The 21,497-nt window shown below is 35.3% G+C and overlaps 1 protein-coding gene and 1 pseudogene across 1 annotated transcript; both read right to left on the bottom strand.

Annotated features, from left to right (window-relative positions):
• Nucleotides 1-8,234: 8,234 nt before the first annotated feature.
• On the bottom strand, nt 8,235-9,107 carry LOC127193184 (olfactory receptor 4A47-like; annotated as a pseudogene).
• Nucleotides 9,108-15,508: 6,401 nt separating this feature from the next.
• On the bottom strand, nt 15,509-16,414 carry LOC127193185 (olfactory receptor 4C12-like). The gene has a single exon (XM_051150509.1). It carries the CDS (start codon nt 16,409-16,411, stop codon nt 15,509-15,511), a length of 903 nt encoding a protein of 300 aa, XP_051006466.1. The 5' UTR covers nt 16,412-16,414.
• Nucleotides 16,415-21,497: the final 5,083 nt, after the last annotated feature.

The following is a 21,497-nucleotide window of genomic DNA, read 5'->3' on the forward strand; positions in this document are numbered from 1 at the left end:
AACACAATTCTTTAATTTGAAAGTGAAGTTTACACACAGTGAATAATTTTATTAGGGGATTAATGATAGGACAGTAGAATATGCCTTAAGAATATAAGATGGATATCTATGTTAGGTACATATTTTGAGACTAAGTTCTTTCCTGAACACTAGGATTCCAAAATTTGGGAAATATATAGTTGTTTTCTATCATTTAGTTGAAGAGGTAAAAAATAATATGTATACTGAAGCCTATGAAATACTTATAGATGCCACTGAAAGTAATATGAATAAATGAGAAGATAGCTCAAATTCATGAATCAGAAGTTAATAATATTCAAATCTCTGTAATATGCAAAGCTAAGTCTTTTTCTAGATGAACATGGGTTACTAAGAAAGCAAATGCCATGTGAATTGCAGGATGCCTTAAGTCCAGTGTGTAAATCTATGTATGTTTTCTATGTTTTACATTTTAGATACTTGGTGATTTATCAGTATGAAACCATTTGTGGAAATCACTATTGCATGATATATAATAATAGCAATAATAATAACAACAACAACAATAATAATAAATAATAATGATGATGATGTCATAAAATTTGTTTCTCATTTTACTTTCGGATTTTTGATTTTAATTTTATTTTTAAACAGCTAAATGGCAATTGTTCTATAAATTCAAAATGTAACAATTTGATGCATGTATGCATGTATCCCCACAATGGCTCTGCTGTTTTTGCTTCAGGCTGTGGGTCTGTTGTGTACCTCTGTTGTTTTCTTTTGTCTTTTTACTTACGTACTGGTATTGGATCAGCATAGTACTGGTATTAGATGTATCCTCTGCCATGTGTTTTCTACTAAGCACACAGGAATTAATACTTTAAAAATTTGGTGTGATTCTGAAACTAAGTCATCTATTCTTTGGATTTTATTTATTAGGAGACATTATAATTTGAACTTTGTTACTTATTGTGTTCATATATACATGTATTTTAAAAAGATTTTTAGGTTTGTTTTGGGGGGAATTTATGGGTGTTTTCTTTGAAAATTTAAATATATTATTTTATTATTCTGAGATCAAATTCTTTTTGTCTCAATAGTGTTTTTAACTAGCCTGGTCTACAAAGCAAGTCCAGGACAGCCAAGGCTACACAGAGAGACCTTGTCTCAAAAAACCAGAAAAAAAATATATAAAATAAAAACCACAATGTTGAAATTGGACAAGACAAACCAACAGAAGTAAAAGAGATTAAGAAAAGGCACAGGAATCTGAGACCACTTATTTTAACATTCAGGAGTTTTATAAAAGTATTAAAGTGAAAGTCATAAAATATATGTAGTGGACCTGCTGGAGACCCATGTAGACCTTGTGCTTGCTGTTTCAGTCTCTGTGAGTTCACATGAGCTTTGTTCAGTTGATTTGGAGGGCCTTGTTCTCCTGGTATGCTCCATCCACTCTGGCTCCCACACTTCTCCCACCTCCCCTCCAGTGAAATCTGACATAATCAGAGATGCAAAGAATGGTTACATATATGGGAATCAATGACTGCAGTCTCTATATAAAGAATCTGAAAAATAATAAAGAGTCTGAAAGAAAATAATCACATGATCACTGCATTAGATGAACAAAGGACCTTTGACAAAGTTCAACATCTCTTTATGATATAAGTCCTAGAGAGTTTAAAGATACAAAGAACATATCTCAACATAATAAAGGCAGTTTACAGCAAGCCCATAGCCAACATCAAATTAAAATGAGAGAAACTCAAATAAATTCCACTAAAATCACGAACAAGACAAGGATGTCCACTCTGTTCATACATTACATATTCAATTCAGCACTTAAGCCTTAGCTAGAACAATAAGACAACAAAGGAGATCAACGAGATATGAATTGGAAAGGAAAACGTCAAAGTATTTTAATTTGCAGAATATATACCAGTATATGTAAGAGTCCCTAAAATTCCATCAGGGAACTCCTATAGCTGATAAATACTTTCAGCAGTGTACTTGAATATAAAATTCGCTTTAAAAAAAAAAAAAGTCAGTAGCCCTGCTATATACAAATGACAAACAGACGGAGAAAGAAATCATGGAAACAACGTCTCTCATAATAGTCTAAAATAATATAAAATAGCTTGAGGTAACTCTACACAAACAAATAAAAGACATGTGTGACAAAAACTTCAAGTCTTTGAGAGAAAAAACATGAAGAAGATATTTAAAGATGGAACGATCGCCTAGGCTGATGGATTTGTAGAATTAACATTCTAAAAGTGGCCATCCTATCAAAAGCAATCCACAAAATCAATACAATCCCCACAAAAATTCCAACACAGTGTTTTTTTTCAGACCTTAGAAGGACAATACTCAAATCTTAGCATTTTTAATATGGGGAGAAATTCATTTACCCTATATTTTCTAAGCTATTGTTGTATTTTGTTTATTAAAATCCTTGAAGGATGTTTCTATTTATTTCTTGGGTATTAGTTGTGCTTCCTTCATTTTCATCACTGATAATGTATATTTAAATATCATTGTCCTTTCTTTGTCTCCTTAAACTTTATGTATAATAAAGGTTTCACAAGTTTTATTGTTCGTTTTATTGATTTATGCCCTGATTCACTATTCTTCTATTTTGTTGTTGCTTTCTTAGTTTCCTGAATTATATTATTATATTACTCATTTGAAATATCTCTAGTTTGGGAACAAAGATGCTTATTGATATAAACTTTCCTTCCAGTATTTTTTCTATATTCTGTAATTTTTCTATGTTCTTTCAATTTTTTGAGGTAGGTTCTCTCTACATAGCCTTAGCTGATATGGAATTTATTATGTAGAGCAGGCTGGCCTCAAACTCATAGATACACCTGCTTCTACATCCCAACTGCTAAGATTAAAGGCAGGTGCCATCAAACCTGACTTCTGTGTTTGGATTTTTAAATCTACATTTTAAATTACTCCATTCATTTTCTTCATTTGTACATTTATTGTTCCATAGAATATTTCTTGATTTTCATCTATTTCTGCAATATTCAAAGTTCATTGTAGTTTGTTTATATAGCTTATCGTCTGTGATCACAGAGGATTCATGGGTTGATCTTGATCTTGTTAATTTTTTGAGACTTGAGTCATAGGCTAAAATAATTTCTATCCTAAAAAACATTCTATGTACTGATAAGAATATTGATTCTGCAACTATGGGAGGAAATATTCTGCAAATGTGTGTTAAGTCTATTTGGTCTGTGTTGTATCTTAATTGTGGTATTTCTTTTTTTGCTTTTTACTTATATAACCTGGCGAGTGATGGACATATGCTGTTAAGCTCCTTGCCTAGTATTAGTTTGGAGTCTTTCACTTCACACTTTCACAAATATATATAAAAACTTGTTCTACATTTTTGGTAGCCTGATGTTGAGTGCATATATATTTTCAAGTACTATAATCTCTTGTAGGATTAATAGTTTTATCGCTATATAATGATGCGATATGTGTCTCCTTACAATTTTGTTTTCAAATAAATTTTATCTGAAATATATGTGTAATTCTGTGTATTTTTAATTTCTATAAATGTGTATGTATTTTCTTAATTCTATTCTAAATACCCACACCTTTTAGCCTGTAAACAATGGAATTCGGTGACTCTGTGCATGAAGACAATGAAAGACTGTCATTGGCACACCCACCTCTATTAATAGCATGGTTAATGGCAAGCAGCAGGGCTCTGGTCCTATTTCACTTGTGCTTGCTTGAAATGACTAATGTCAGTCACAGCCCACTCATCAGCTGGCAACAGCTTGTCCCACTGAAAGCAGGAGTGATAATTGGTTTTCATGAAGGAAAGAAAATGTAGTGATCAAATTTGATAAACTATATCCATATCCTCAAAGCATCCTTATACCTGACCAAAAACATCATATTCTTATGCCTGTACTGGCATTTAAGAGAAAGCATTGATTCAGCATAATATGAGTGTATAAATATTGAGTCCAAAGCAGTGTCATGTTTAACAGTAAAACACTAAAACTTCTCTTTATTTTCCCAGGATGATTTTTTATTATTATCTTTATTTTTTGAGATTACGGTATAATGACATCATTTTCCCCTTTCCCATTTCGCCCTCTGAACTCTTACCTATAGCTCTCTTTATTCTCCTGCATACTCATGGCCTATTTTTTCATAAATTGTTGTTACATGCATATGTAGGTATGTATATACACATGTAAGTATTCACTCTATATGTTTCTTGTGTGTATGTTTTCAGGATGGACCATTCAGTATTGGATAACCTATTGGTGTGTTCTTTTCTGGAAGACTATTTCTCTCATTCTCAACTATCTTTAGCTGCCTGTATTTTTTTGTACGGATGATGACTTGTGGTATTTTCCTAGTTTTCTGTGAGACTGTGTCTCATAGTAATGTCCAAGACTATACCCATAACATATCAGAGTCATTTTAAGATCAAAATGTTCCTCTCTTCATGTGAGTCTTCATGTAATGACAGCATTAGAATTCTATCACAAAGTGTATCCTACCTATGTGATCAATTGAGGATATTCACAGGTTTGCACAAAGTGAGGTAAAGCAGTGGGATGGCATAATGAATGCCTTCAGTTTGCAATCTGACAAGCATGTCTGTCTATATATTTCAGCACTTACAGCAGCTCATTGCAAACCAGTTCCATGGGCTTCTATATCATGCTAGAAGAACCTGCTAGAAATTTTCAGGGATAAGATCCAACTGAAGACAAAGAGCAACAGGAAACCCTGTATGTTCCAATATAGGTAGCCTGTGATCTGTTAAGCTTTTATTGAACAGAATTTGGAGTAAATATGGCTATACATACCTATATCCCCCTCTCCAGAGTAATTGTTCCTGAACAGGAAATTTTTATTCACCAACAAATAGTGTAAACTACAAAGTGTTTTGTAAGGTTTACAAAACCTCAACTCAAGGTTTACAGAGGCTCCAATAATCAGAAAAAAGAGAGAGCTAATAGTACCAAATCTCAAAAGCTTCTGAAAAAAATTGTTTTGTAGGGAATATCAAAGTTCTGAGTGATAAAAGGGAATAAGAAAACACCACCATCACCAAATGATGAAATTTAACCTAATAAATAATCAACCTCCAGGGACTCTTAATATGGTACCTGAAAAAATTCATCCTCCATTGTTAGATATCCCTACTATTCACAAATTGAGCTTAACATAGGGAACAAGAGACAAAATCTGAGTAATAATATACATACACAGTGTATTCTACAAAATAACTTATCCATACTCTACACAAGTGTCCATCTGATAAAATACAAAGAAAGATTCAGAAATGGCTTTACGTGAAGGAATGCATACTGTGCTGTGCACATGATCAGAAGTACTCTAATACCTTGAGTGCCCCTTAACTACAAAGACATTTTATTCAGGCAGTTGGTAAAAGAGAAATAAGTTTGTGACTTATTTTAATTATTTAATTTGTTGTTTGACTGTGCATGTATTCTATGTATAGGTAAACAAAAAAGAAAACAAAAGGCAAATATGCAAAAATGTAATTCTGTGAGAGCCATAGTGAGACTATCCAAAATAATTCTTGCATTTGCATCTGATTCTTAAATTATATCAGGCATAAAATACTTTATCTATTTATTTATGTATGTGTATGTGCATGTCTTCAGGTGCCCTGGTGCAGGTGTGGATGTCAGAGGACAGCCTATGATAGTCCTCTCTTCCCACCATGTGAGTCCCAGGGCTTCAGTGTTCAGAATAAGTAAGAAAACACAAATAATAGGCTTAACATAATTTCTGAAAAATTATACACATTTTATAAATTTTATGCATGACATACACATAAAGCTTCAAAAATATTGTCAAAATTATACTTAAAGTGCATCAGAAAATAAGTTGCTTTAAAAACTGCAGTTAATTATTTCTATAAAAGTCATCCACATGATTTATTAATATATCACTAATAGATTTAATATCACTAATAGATTCTAACACTCTAACAGGAATCTTCTGTTCTAAAGAAAAAATAGTCACTAAAAGCAGTTCAAGCAAACTATCATTTTAGCTGAAGAAAAGGATAACATTATATGTGTCTGGGAAATTTAAAACATATGAGAGGGTGAACTGCTAGAGGATTATCAGTTCATGTTCAATATTTAAAGTTTACTAATATTAAGCTGATTAATAAGTTCATCCCCTTACATGATTAGTTTTTTTCCTTAATTTTGTTGTTATCCAAAAAGTTAACATCTTCCCTCTTACAAAATGTCAAGTGTGCAGTACATTATGATCAGCTGCATATGTCATGTTATGCATTAGATTCTGTAAACTATTAGTCTTTCATAACAACTTCCATATTCCCAACATCTTCTTTTTATCCAACTCACAGCATCCATCATTCTGTCTCTGCTCCTGTAAGCATGACTGCTTTGTATTCCACATATAAATTACTTGCGCATTATTTGTCTTCCTGTTTCTGGCTTATATCACTTAGCTAGTGTCCTCCAGGCCCATCCTTCTCATGAATGGTAAGAGTTCCTCCTTGAGAAATCTTTTTTATTTTAATTTATTTTTAAAGAAAAATCCATTTTTATTATACAGAACATTACCAAAGCTCATGAGTTTCATCCATATTATCATTATCATCACAAACTACAACTATTTTCACTGACTTTCCAAGAGTTTAAGCATGCCTTTACATAACAGCATCACGCCCTTCTGCTAGACACCGACTGGCCCTAAAGTTCATGGCACTCACTCCTAATCTGATATCTGCTTTTTCTGTCTTCCAACTAAAGATGCTTCTTTTCAAAAATTAATTTTTAATTTATATATTCACTTTACACGCTGATCTTAGGCCCCTCCCTCCTTTCCTCCTGGACCCTGCTCCCATCCTCTTCCCTCATCCTCCCTCCCCTTGTCCTCAAAACAGAGAGCCCCCAACCCACCCCAGCACATCAAGTTGTATCAGGTCAAAGTAATCAAAAGTAGGCAACAGAGTCCATTTCATAGACAGCACCCTCTCACCTTATTATGGTACTCACATGAAGATCAAACTGTCCATTGGTTACATATGTGTAGGGGGCCTAGATCCAACCCATGCATGGTCTTTGGTTGGCACTTCCATCTCTGTAAGCTCCCATGGGTCTATGTTAGTTGACTCTGTGGATATTCTTGTGGATTTCTTGTCCCATAGAGGTCCCTCTATTCTTCCACCCACTCTTCTCAAATATTTCCTGAGCTCTGCCTAATGTTTAGCTATGGGACTCAACATCTATTTTGATCTACTACTGGGTAGCTCCTCTCAGAGGGCAGTTGTGTAAGGCTTCTGTCTGCAAGCATAGCGAAGTACAGTTAATAGTGTCAATGGTTGGCCCTCGCTCATGAGATGGGTCTCAAGTTGGGCTAGTCACTGTATGGTCATTCCCTCAATCTCAGCTCCATTTTTATCCCTGTGCATATTATGGGCAGGGTAAATTTTGGGTTGACAGTTTTGTGGATGGGTTGGTGTCCTTCTCCCTCCATTGGAAGTCCTGACAGACTAGGATGTGGCACTTTCATCTCCATGTCTCCCTCTGCTAGCAGTCTCAGCTACAGTCATGCCTATATCCTCCCAGGAGCCTACATTGTCTCAGCAATGCCTCTGCATTGGTTTCCCTTCTCTCTCCCAGCCCCATCACCTCTCACGCACTGCTCTTCCTTAATCTTTACAGTCTTAGAATCTGAAAGTGATAATATCCAGGTGAGGGATAGGTACACTGATAATATGTTTTTAACCACTTTTGTGAGTTCTATCTCTACTATTTTTCTATTATTCTCTCTAATTTTATTTTTCAAAATTATGACAGCCAAAAGTGTATACATAATATAAATGAGATCAAATATTAACAAGAGTTTAATAGTACTTATATATTTAACTACTATAAAATAAATCAACATAAAAAGAATACAAAAAATGAAACAAGATATGGCATGCAAACTACACATACAGATAAAATCAGTGCAATATTATAAAGATTTCATTCACTGAATCATTACTTCTTATTCATTGGTGCCCAACTATATTTGCATTATCCCTGTCCAGGTATGGTGATAAAGATATTGCAGGCTTTCTATTATAGGATGAAAATTTATTGAATTCATTTGTACTTTTAAGAAATGCTTAAAATAAAGGAAGTTAACATCAGCATTAAAAAGATATGCATCATGAGTAGACACATCACAGTCAGATGACTTCCTTCATTGTGGAAGACTTATTTCTGTCCTGAAAAATCTTTTTTTCTACAGAGCTTTTTCATAGCATTTGTCATCTCTGAGTTTCTCAAAGTATATATCAAGGGGTTCATCATGGGAGTAATGACTGTATAAAACACACTCAACAATTTGTCAATGGGAAATACAGGGAACAAAGAAGGAGACAACTACAGTGATGTGGGAGCCACAGGTGGAGAGAGCTTTCCACCTTCCTTCCTGATTAAGGTTCTTCAGAGAGTACAAAATGACACCATAAGAGATGAGTAGGAGTAGAAATACCACCGTGCAGATCAACCTCCATTGGCCATCACTAAGAGGCCAATGACATAGGTATCAATACAAACAAGTTTTAATAAAGGGTACATATCACACATAAAATGATCAATGATATTAGGACCACAGAATGGGAGTCCATAAATAGTACTGAACTGAATTACTGAGTGCAAAACTCCTCCAATCAAAAATAAGATCAATAGCACAACACAAGCCCATTGCTTCATGATAGTTGAATAATGCAGGGACTAACAGATGGCCACGTAACGGTCATAGGACATCACCAGCAGAAGAAACACCTCTGGTGCACCAAAAAAGTGTTCTGTGAATAGATGAGTCATACAAAATTTAAACAATATTGTATTTTGACCAAAGAACAAATCTGAAATCAATTTGGGAGAAATGGCTGATGAATAAATGATATCCACGAATGACAAGCCCAGGCTGTTACTGATAGTTAGAGTCATAACAATGAGCATATTTCCCATTGTGGTCAAAATATGGGAGAGCAAGAACAGAACAAAAAGTCCTTTCTGCACCTTTGGATTCTCTGAAAGGCCCAAGAGTATAAAGTATGTTACATTGCTTCTGGGTTCCATTTATTCTTTTATTGGTTCTGATTTCAGATATGAAAAGATCTTACCTACAAAACAATTTAGATATCCTTAGAGTATCACGATATTAGAACTTTCTTACTCATCTACTTAAACATATAAATAGAGATAGATACAGAGGTAGGGGTATATAGAGAGATACTTGTGCTGAGATTCCTGCTATAAATATGTAGATTTCCAAGTCATTAAGGCAAGATTCCCCGCCCTAAGTGGTTTGATACATAATAATGAGTTTGGCCACTTAATACCAGTTTCAGCAACAGCATCACAAACATTTACTTATACCATGCTATAGATTCACACTATTGGAATTTCTAAATTAGTCAGGGTCTAGGAACACTTCTCAAAGCAAGCAAGTTTACATGAGTTTGAAGAACTAGAGAGCAATAGAGATCAGAAAGGCGATTCCATGAGTAGATGCATTTTATGTGAAGTCACAAAATTTACTTCTGACGCTTAAGGTTACTTACATATTCAAATCAGAATGAACTATGAGTATAAGACAATCAAATCTCTGTATTAGTTACTAGCTCTGTGGCTTTAAGACAATGAACGTCTTCCTTCCAGGTTCTAGTAATATGTTCTTCATTTTTATTTGTGACCTCAGCCACACCTACCTTAACATCCATGGTTCTGATAATATTCTGTTCAGTGTATATGTGCACGTGTCTCTCTGTGTGAGGTGTGTGTGTGTGTGTGTGTGTGTGTGTGTGTGTGTGTGTGTGTGTGTTCTGAAGCAGCAGCCTTTTTTCATTTCTAAATACTCAGCAAAATCACCTTTCTGTGAGTATACTTCTAAAGCAAGTAGTCTCTTTCTTCAAGGGAATTTGGGCTTTTCTTAAAAACCATGGTTCCTAAAGCTCTTCAACATCTGCCCGCTACCCAATCTTAAAAAGCTATCCTTTCAGCTTTAGATGTACATTGTTGCAACACTTTTTAGTACTAAGATCATCATTCTTTTGCTACAGCATCTGCTAAAAATAAAAATAAAAAGCAGCACACACTGGGATATGTTGTCTATGAGTTCTGCATGCCAGAAGTAGAGATGGCAATGAGTCCTTCAGCAGACCATGAGGCAACTGTCTGTTCTCGTCCTCTTTCTGGCATCATCACCTTTGCATTCTTATAGAGCTCTCCTTGTACCAAAATGTCTTACCTTTTTTTAAAGTCAAATCTCATGTAACCCAGGTTGGCATCAAACTTGCTATGTATATAAGGATGACCTTCAATCCAGATTTTCCTCCATCCACTTCTCGAGTTCTAGGATTATAAATATGTGCCAACCATGCTTAGTCAAATTTCCCTTTATAATAAAGACACCAAATCATAAAGGGATTTTTACATTCCATAAAGAATTTAGTTTGATTATCTGTACCAACACTATCACAAAATAAGGCCACATTCTGTGCTTATGAAGGTTAAGACTTCAATGTATAAATATATGGAATGAATAACAGTGAAACTGTAATGTTTTGTGTGATACAATGTGTGACCTAGAACTAACAATCTTAGATGTCCAACAATGTCCCTGACAACTCTATTATTGTCTTGGGTATCCCTCTTTTGCCAACCTATAAATGTGTAAAGCACTCCAAAATAGTATGTCTTCACTATTCTCCCTCTCCTCATTTTCAAACTGGTGTCTGTATTTCTAATTATATATCCATTGAGCATTTGCAAAAGTAAATTAAAATTTTTCAGAATGAATCCATTCTTTCCAGGTTTTCTCTATTGAAATGATGCCTATCTTTGTTCCATGTCAATTCTAAAAGAGTCCTCCACTCCCTCCTTGCTTACATGTTACTTATTCATCAGCTTGAGAAGTCCCGCGGACTGTCCTTGTCCAAACATTTTTCTGCCTTTCTTGTTTCATCAGTTCTTTTCTATAGACTAATTTCAGAGACTGGAGGCATGGCACACAATCTAAAATAATGGTGAATGCTATACACCCTGTATTGTACAACATGGCTGTAAGTACAAACATTACATGATGGTCAAGTTAGACTTCCAGACATCACAAAGAGTCACTGTCTTACATAAGTTCAAGGTTTATCCAGGGTCTCATATCTAATGCCAAAAGCCCTAGGATTTGCTGAGGATTCATTTTTCAGTGTGAGTTTTCTGCTATACATTCTGGAACTACAACTTTAAGAACATAAAATAAGTGTTAACAATTTCCTTTGGTTTTCCAAAATTATATTCATTATGTCACATGCAATCTGCATAGTACCCATGTGCATGCAGAAGTTTCCTCAACATATTAATTGTAGTAAATTCAATTGGTATAATTGTGTGATTAAAAGTATACCCAGGCATAAAGTCAGCTTTCCAGTACTATTTGCTAAAGGCTTACCTTTCAAGAGCTTCTGTGAGGTTTGAAGAGGGAAATTTTGCTTCACACTAAATTATCTTTTTCCATCCAGTATACACATAGAAAGAAAAAAAGCTACATTATTTCTTGAAATTTTTAAAGCCATGTGGCTTATTTTCTGGTGTTCTGAATATTTCAGAAAATCACCATCTACATTGTGGAAGTATTTCAAAGAAGTTACATATTGCAAGCAAAAATTAATATTTTGATGTTAACATAACAACAGAAAATCAACTAAATCCTGTGTCTAAATAATAAGGAATTATAACAAGAAAGAATTTTCTCTCTTATTTTTTAGTAATTTCAGAAAGAATTTGCATCCAGGTTTTTTAACCTACCTCCTCTGCTGTGTTGATACAGACAAATATGTACACTTGAAACTTGGAGAAATCATTCTTGTACCTTTTTGAAAGCATGTTTTAGACCAAAGAAAGAATTTCTGAGATTTTATAGCAACTTTAAAGCAATTATATCAGTTAGAAAGAGAGATGTGAATTCTGCTTGGCAGGAGAAAGACCCTGGAGGCTTTGTAGCTGACAGCTACTCATCGTGAGATGTAGCATCTGGGGTACGTCTGAGACGGAATGTACTGAAATTCTCTTTGACTTCCCACCAATATCTGAAAGAATATATATGCATAAAGATTTCATCCTATTAATCAGATGATTATATACAAGGTATATAAAAGGAGGAAGTCATTTCATAACATATTGCAGGACAATTGCCAGTCAAGTTTAAAATATCAGCCCAGTTCACTGTTTCTATTGGAGATATGTTTTTCACTTACTGTTCTTGTTTGTCAACACTAATTATTTTTTCTTTTTACTTAGCAACATGATTTTTCTCCACTTGTTGGTTTATAGAAGTACATACTTTTGGATATTTATTATTTGATCTACTATAAGGCTTTATTTTGTTTCAAGTTCTATACAGTTAGCTGGATATATAATAGTTACCATAGCAAACAAAAATACGAGAACATAGTCTTACCTGCATTGGATTTATATTTTTTTCATTCTTCTTTCCCAAATTTAGGGGATTTTCCTTTTATTGGTACAATTTAAACATCTCTTCCCTACATTTCATTCCTTTAAATATTCTTCCATATGCTTTTCCTTTATCTTTCAAGTTCATGGCCTCTTAAAATAAAAATGAGAGAAACTTTTAAATATAATTATGATCCATGATTAGTGTTAATAAAACAATCATGATGACCAAAAATAGTGAGATAAATTGTGACTAAGGTAATTATAAAGCATCATTTTAAAGGTGATGCTTAAGCTGAAATCCATAGTCAAGATGAGAACTGTCCTTATATGTAGGCAGATCCAAGACTGTAGAAAGCTAAGGGCTTAGTATACATCTCAGTGGAGCATTAGGCAAAACAGTACAAAGTCTCGGATTAAATCTTCAACATTGAAGGAACAATAAAGGAAGAAAATTAGAAGAGATAGATGAAGAATAAAATTAGAAGGAAGAAGAGGAAGGAAGTAGAAAGGAAAATGCAAGAGGAGGGAAGAAGGGTGGAGGGGTGATGAGAAGAGAAGAGAAATGCTTCAACCCTCATCTAGAATTTTTAATTGGTTTATACACTATAAGGTTTCCTGGTGACAATTCCAAATAATTTTAGTTGCTGTTGGTCTTCCTTCTACCCCTTTCTCTCCCCATTTCCCTTCCCATAACCCCTGACCCTGCTTAAACCATTTTGCCCCTTTTGACTTCCTTATCACATGTATTTCTTTCCCCTCCCTTGAAGCCTGTTTCATCACCCTCTCATGGCCACTTTCTGCTTCTCTGTAATCTGCTCACACACACTCTCATGTACACACACATATAAAGATTAAACGTGAAGACATGCCTATGAGAAAGAACATGTGATACTTGTTTTCCAGAGCCTGGATCACATCAGTGTATTTTCCAGCTCTATCCAGTTTCCTCCAAGTTTAATAATTTCATTTTTCTTTTTGAATAAATAAAAATTCATTATGTGTATAAACTAAACTTTTACTATGCATTTATCCATTGATGAACAGCTGACCTGATTCCGTTCCTTTGTTATTTTTTAAAAGGAAAAACTCTTAAGGAAGTAAATAGCAACAGATGTAATCAGCTTAGAACAATGGTTGTCAACCTGTAGGTTGCAAACCCTTTGAAGAGTCAAATGTCCCTGTCACAGGAGTTGCCTAAGGCCATCAAAAATATCAAATATTTACATGACAACTCATAACAGTAGCAAAATTGCAGTTATGAAGTAGCAATGAACATAATTTTATGCTTTGAGGGGTCACCACAACATTAGTAACTATATTAAAGTGTTGGAGCATTAGGTATATTGAGAACCACTGGTTTAGGAGAAAGACAGTTGTGGCACAGAAGACACTCACTTAGTGAAACTACTCTGTAGGATGCTACCTGTGATAGCGGATGTATATATCATGGTACATTTTTCCAAGGCCACAAAATATACACCAACACAAGTGAGTTCCAATGTAATCTATAAATCCTGAATGATAATAAATTTATTATGAACCCATAAATTATTTTTAAATCTAACAATTGTGGTGTAGGATATTGACATTGGCTACTATGGTTTAAATGTGTCCCCTAAATTTCATGCATGAGAAACTGTGACGCAGTTGAGAAGTGAGAGTGTTAGGAGTCAGTGAATGAATCAATGAATGAATGAATGCTCTGATACCTAAAATTGCATTGTGAGTAGGTTCCTAATAAAGCAATAAAGAATGTATAACACAAGGCACTATGATAACACAATATAATATGCATGAACTCTTTTTATATTATGACAGATACACAAAATCTTTTTTGGTTGGTTGGTTTGGATTTTGATTTTGGGAGGGTTGTCTTTTTTTTTTTAATGTGAGTCATTTGGAAGGTAATTGTCTATGGTTGGGTTCTACTTGTATCTATAGAGATGAGTGGTTCTTAAATCAGAAAAGTAACATACCTCCAGAGACATATCTGTGAGCACATACTCATTGTCTCAGCATTAGCAACATGTCCTCCAGAAACCCTATTCTACCATATGCATCTCAGCAACTCCTGGCAGTTCATTCACTCTGTGATTATAGCCCTCCCAGTAGCTATGTATGCAAATACAGTGCACAGGAACATATGGCCCTGGGTTACTAATTAAGAACCCTGGCTGGTGAACTAAACTGATCTTAATGTCCTTATTTCAATTTGTTGGCAAGAATTAAAAATGGCAAATGTTGTAAGCTGTCCAGTTATTAAACATCCCTTTTTAAAATTAAATGATTCTTTAGTTTCAGATGAACATGATAGTCACTTATTTAGTAAATATTTTGGCTATACTACATCTAGGTGTTAGGAAAGTGGTGGTGTATGAAACAGCCAATGCCTCCACTTTCATAGAATGGTGAAATTTTATGGAAGAAATAGTAAAGTTGTGTGTGGTAACTTAAATAATGAAGAATTGCTTTATATGAGCATTTAAGGACAACTCTAGGAGTAGGAGCCTAATTACAGAATAAGTAGCATTAAGGAACAGACTTTTATTTCACATTTCATGAAGAATTAAGGGTTTGCAATTGTCATCAGATTTGCTGTGAAAGGTGTAGCCCAAGAAATAATTTAATAACACAATATTTTAATGTACAAGTATATTATTTATCAAAGTGTATGTGCAGTGCATTTGCTTAGTTACATTTGTAAAATCTACCACAAAGGAAGATATGTCTGTGAACAATAGCTCTCCAGCCTTAGGCTACTAGAGCTGTGTCTTGGAGCACACACTTCAGTAGGAACCCTAACTAACTCTGATAGCACACTGAGGTTTGGCATGCAAATGAGTAATGAATAAATCTAAGAGGATATTTTTATAATCATAATTTAAAACATATCATTTTTAGAGAGCTTGACATAGTAAAGCACTTTAGCATAAACTCTTCACTTAGTTCAGAATCTTATGGCTGCTTTTTTTCTCTAAAGCATTTAAAAAATAGTTGATGTGTATGTGATTCTTTCTCTGTTTAAGTTAACTTTTGACCCAGAGTTTCTTCATAGCATTTTTCACCTCGGTATTTCTGAGGGTATATATTAAGGGGTTTAACATAGGAGTTATCATGGTATAAAACACAGCCACAGCTTTATCAACAGAGAAGGTCATTACTGGGCGCAGATACACGAATATGCAAGGTACAAAGAATAAGATGACCACAGTGATATGAGAGACACAAGTGGAGAGTGCTTTATGCCTTCCCTCTTTGCTGTGAGACTTCAGAGCATCTAGGATGACTATATAGGAAATCATCAGAAGTAGAAAGTTTAACAGACAGATAAAGCCACTGTTGGCAGCAACAAAGAGACCCAGGGTACGTGTGTCCATGCAGACAAGTTTCAACAAAGGGGTCAGGTCACACATAAAGTGGTCTATGACATTGGGGCCACAGAAGGGCAGCCAGACTGTGAAGAGGATCTGAATGGTTGCATGGATTAAACCTCCAACCCAGGCCACTCCCACCAAGAGGCCACACACAAATCTGTTCATGATGATCGTGTAGCGCAGGGGTTTACAGATGGCCACGTAGCGATCATAGGCCATCACCGTGAGAAGAATAATCTCAGCAGCACCAAAAAAATGCTCAGCAAAGACTTGAGTCATGCAACCACTGAAAGAAATGGTTTTCCTCACAGAGAGAGAGTCAGCCAACATCTTTGGAGTCATGGATGAGGAGCAGCAGCCATCTATCAGAGACAGGAAAGAAAGGAAGAAGTACATTGGGGATCCCAGGGTCCTGCTGCTGCTGATGGTGACCATGATAAGGAGGTTTCCAGCCAAGGTGAGCAGATAGATAATGAAAAACACGACAAATGAAAATATCTGAAGCTCCATATTTTGTGTCAAGCCCATAAGGACGAATTCGGTGATATTATTCATCTCCTCTTTTGACTGAGCTCATCTGACAGGTGAATGTCCTAAAAATAAATGACACACTCATATGACTTAAACTCTGGATGCCTCATTTCTTTTCCCTTTACAGGATATAAAAATATGCTCTGGCAAGAGACCACATACACACCCTGCACATTTGGACACCACTAACTGGATTTAGTGGATAATTTAAAAAAAAACAAAGGAAAAAATAAAAAAAACAAAGGCATAGAGTTGGAAGAAAGACCTGTTGAGGAGAGTGTAGGCATCATCGGAGAGGGAGAAAAAGGTATGTGGTCATATTTCATTGTATCCATGTTAAAATTCTCAAGAACAAAATTTAAAACAAGTACATTGTTATATTAACTATTTCATTTTTACATTACACATGTAACAGTGAGAATGTGTTTATTTTATTTACAATTTCTTCATGTGTTTTAATTTTATGTTTATTTTTAAATGTTATTTTTAAAGTCAAAAGAGAACACTATCACTCATGAAGTTTTAGGAGCCAATCCATGGTGTGTCCATATATGTAGCAGATAAAAGCTACACAAAACTCCATGCATTTTACCTGAAAGATTGTGGCTAACCCAAAGAAAAGCCCAAATTTTTCTAGTTTTATGTCCTATAAAAGACTCAAGGACACTCAGAGATTCTTTCATGAGCCATCCTTTTACCTTCCTTATTTGTGTGGAAGCTTCCTGGTATCTTCCATCAGAGGTCATGATAAATATCCACTACTGAACTATCTATCCATTATTGAAATTGTCATATGGTGCCATGCTCATCTGTCAGCATTCAGCAATATGGTCTTCCTTACTGCATTCTAGTCACACCTATTTTTACTATAGTCTCAGTAGTGACCAAAACATAAATACTCAAAGAATTCATTGAAAGGAAGGGCAAAGAAAATGAACAAAAGAGACATAAAGTAGGAAGGAGAAAAGGAAATATAAAATTTAAAATGTATTTAAGAAAAGAATGATCAGTGAACTCAAATCTCCAGATGTATATTATGGACTCCAGATTCTATTATTAACTAAGAAAAATGTTATATTTCAGTTTTAAATCTATCAATGTAAGGACAAATATACCTAAATTTATGATTATTGTAAAAATTAAAATTGTGTTTAATTTACTATTATTTTGTTGTATAATTTTCCATTTTTCATGGAAGTATTAATAAAGCATATTTTCTTTTTTAAAAAGTCTCTGAACATGTCTAAAAGAGAAATAACATGAAAATATAGTCTAGTCAAGAGACGTGAACAAGACAGAAAAGAATGAATGTCAAAAATAAACTGCATGATTTTAAAAGAAGGAAAAGCATCATTTACAACAAAAATAAATTTGATTTACTTTTCTTTCGTATGTTGAAGTTATGCATTTCTGAATCCATTTGTTAAAGCCATATGCCAATCCATTTAAAAATGCATTTCTTCCATCTTGGCTACTGTAGCTAAAGGTGAAGATAATTACATTAAACAAAGTTTATTATGTAGATAAATGCTTAGTTTGTGTTTGTAGCTACAGAGCTGGCCTAGAAGCTGTAAAACACTTTAAGACAGTGCAAGTAACGTATATAGAGAGGGAACACGGAGAGAAAATAAATGAAGTAGAGAAAACAAAGAGTAAGAATAGAAGAAAGGAAAGAAGTGAAATAAAAGAGGAAAACCGAAGAAAAAATTAGGAGGAAATAGGCATAGAGCCATATAGAGTGTATAAGTGGTGTGTGTGTGTGTGTGTGCGTGTGCGTGTGTGATATAGAGGGAGGCCAGAGGACAGCTTTGTGGAATAAGTTCCTGCCTCCCTTCCACCTTACATGGGTTCCAGGGAATCAGACTCAGGCTGCTGGATTTGCAACATACCAAACTAAAAGTAGATAATATTTCAAACAACTTTTGTACTTTAAATCCAAAGTTTTGTCAAGTTCACTTGATAGTTATGGCTTTTAGGATTAACATCAGAAGAAAACACTGGCAAATAAATATCATAACAGACTGGCAAGGGAAAGGGCTCAGTTTTCACAATTCCATATAGAGTTAAAAATTACGACCTTGTCCTCGGTTATTCAATGTTGTATCAAAACTTTCCTCACTGAAAAATATGTGCAACCAGAGTAATTGTGATGTTAATTTGCTGTTTAAAAAGCAGTGTAAATAATGAAATAATATTTGAACATAAGAAAAGAAAATGTAGACTTATCTTACTTACCAACACGGATGCTTCTCATTCTAGACAATGATGCAGTGTCCCACTTAACAGATATGACAGCCCTGTGTTTAAATACAATTGAATTTTCTTTTACTTTTTCTTTTGAGAACGTAATTTATTATATTTTCTCCTCCCTTTCATCCCTCCGAGTCCTCCCATAAACCTCCACTCCACCCACCTTCAAATTCATGGCCTCTGATTTTGACAATAGGGATGTTTCCAGCAGCACTAAATCACCTAGTTCTTTGTGAGACTCAGAGAAATCACAAAATTTACCTAATTTTCATCCAGTGCTTTGCCCATTAGTCTTCATTTGGACATTAGGAACTAGGTCGTCATTTTTAAAGCTGGAAAAGTAACTAATGGAGTTCCCTGGGTGAGAAACTTCTGCAGCCAATGCTTCTAGGCGCTCACTTAGACTCTCAGAGCATTGATGGGGAGCACAGTTGTCCTTGAGAGCCAGATTGCCTCCTCTCAGGTTTCCAGTTGTAACTGCAGAGAGTGACTGAGAGAAAGGCACTGCCTTTGATATGGACTCTACCCAGAAATCCTATCAGCCTTCATTCTCAGTTGCTTAAACTCTTTGAATATAAATGCATGAACTTTATGCTAGAGGTGACTCCACCCTGTGCCATTTCCACAGGGGAAGAGTAATTAATTTTAAGTGCCATTGCCAAAATATCAACCACTTACCCCATCCTCTTACTGTCCCTCTGAAAGTGAGTAAGACAGACTAGGAATTCATCTACAGAACCAAACTGATCATGAACCTACAATCAGAACCTGGATGATTTATAGCTCTGGCTTTTCTTCAATAAATGTTATTTAAATAGCTAAATATGACTGGTGTGAGTAACCAATTGCTCTTTGGTTAAAACCCAGGTTTGCTTCACATGGGAGAAAGGAGATTAATGAATCATACAGTGAGCATGATTGACATGCTAGGTCTGGAGAGGTAGTAGGCCCATGTAAAGAACTTATAAATAAAGGATAAATAAAACAAAATTTAAAAGACACAGCAGCAAAGTATCTAAACAGTGAAACTTTTATTCATAGACAAAAGTGGTTCCCAGTCATAATAAGAGGAGCTTTTTCTTACAATGATTGGTGGTATATGGCTGTTCAAGATACAGAAAAAAATTACAAATGCGATGTTAAAAACACCTCATACTTAAGTGGGAAAAACATAGAAAAATTAAGCTGTACACAACTGGAAGCTTCATCTTCAAAGGACACAATCTCACAGTGCTGAGAGGTGCTGTGCATGATCAGTACCAGAGAATAAACGTAGCCATTTCACCATGCAATGAGCCCTGAGCTATAGCCATGAGCTTCTTGGTAAGACACACCCACTGATAAAATAGTGACATGATTGCTATGAAAGCAACCAACCATATTCTAATTGTATTTAAGGTTCCATAACATGGAACCTATACCTGGCACTGTTGATGAAGCCAAGAACTTAAGGCTGGATGTATCATAAGCCCCAAGGAAAATATGCTACTATTATTCTGTTAAATGTATGTAGCAATTAAAATTATTCTTAATAACATATGGCTGTAACCATAAATCAACACATTACTCAACCCTCATCAGAGAAGCTTCTTTTTGTACTAGAACAAAGTAATTAATTAAGAAACTCACAACTGGCCAACATGCAATAATAAGGGACTTTGGAATTCTCAAGTCAAAATGAGAAATCTATGTCAAATTCCTCCATTTAAAGCTCAGGGCTCTAAAACTTTTCTGAGGGTTTCAAACATGAACACAGTATTTCCCTCCTTTCAACTCTCCCCCTGTCCATACCCCCTCTCAAATTCAAGACTTCTTCTGTAATTACTAGGAGACTAGATATATAAGACTTCTCCTAGGGAATCATAACACACACATCTATCCACCTGAGGTGGGGAGCCCATGACAGATCAAACAGTGGAGAGCAGAAAAGTCCAATGTAGTGAACCAATGAGTTTTATTGAGGTAATTCACACCAATACAGAGGAAGGGTTACTTGCAGGAGTACAAATGACTCACGGACAGTCGCATCACCTGTAGGGGTTTATATCAGTTCAATACACCAGAAGCCCAAGTTCTCAAAGCAAAGGAGGTGTATTTGCCCCAGAAGAACAGAGGGCAATGAATAAGAGACAAAAAGAAGGGATAAAGAATGAGAAAGAAGAAGAAAGGAATGAGGGAGAGGGGTATTTTCCCCTTTGCCCAGGAGAAAAAAGGACTGTCTCTGGATAGAAGGGAAGACAGACATGCCCTAGGCAAATGGCAGCTTATAAAGATAAAAGAGGAACCTTCGTGTTAGGATGAGGTGTTTAGTTTTAATTTGGCATGTTAATTAGGTGAGCCAAAGAGGGCTTGTGACTGCTGGACCTCGGTAGCCAGCCTCAGGAGAAGGAAGCAGCCCAATAAGGGAAGACCTTAGGGGCTAGCTTCAGGAATGTAATCTACAGTTTTTAGCAAGGCAGAGGGAATTGGGGAGAAAGGCAAGACCTGGAAGAGACATGTTTGCCATACTTATGTTGTATAGAGTCCCTTCGTCACCCTAGCACGGTTGAGAGATAACAACTTCTGTAACCCGAAGATCACAGCACAGCTGGCAGGCAGCTCAGCAGGTTGGAGTGTGTCCTTTCCATGAGGCTCAATCAGTCTAAACCTCTTCCAAGCATATTGGCTGGCTCTTCTTCTTCCAGGCAGCTTGGCTGTTCTCAAGATTTCCTTTGCAACATAGGTTGTCTGAAGGTCTTCTTTGCGGCTTGGCTTTTCACTCTAATCTGTGGTTGCTTACTTCTGGAAAAGAGGGGTCTAGTGAATCTCACCAGTTTCAAGGACTTCCTGAATCTATGTTGAGATATTTATCTTCTGTATT

The sequence above is a fragment of the Acomys russatus genome, chromosome 8 (assembly GCF_903995435.1).
Source record: "Acomys russatus chromosome 8, mAcoRus1.1, whole genome shotgun sequence".
NCBI lineage: Eukaryota > Metazoa > Chordata > Mammalia > Rodentia > Muridae > Acomys > Acomys russatus.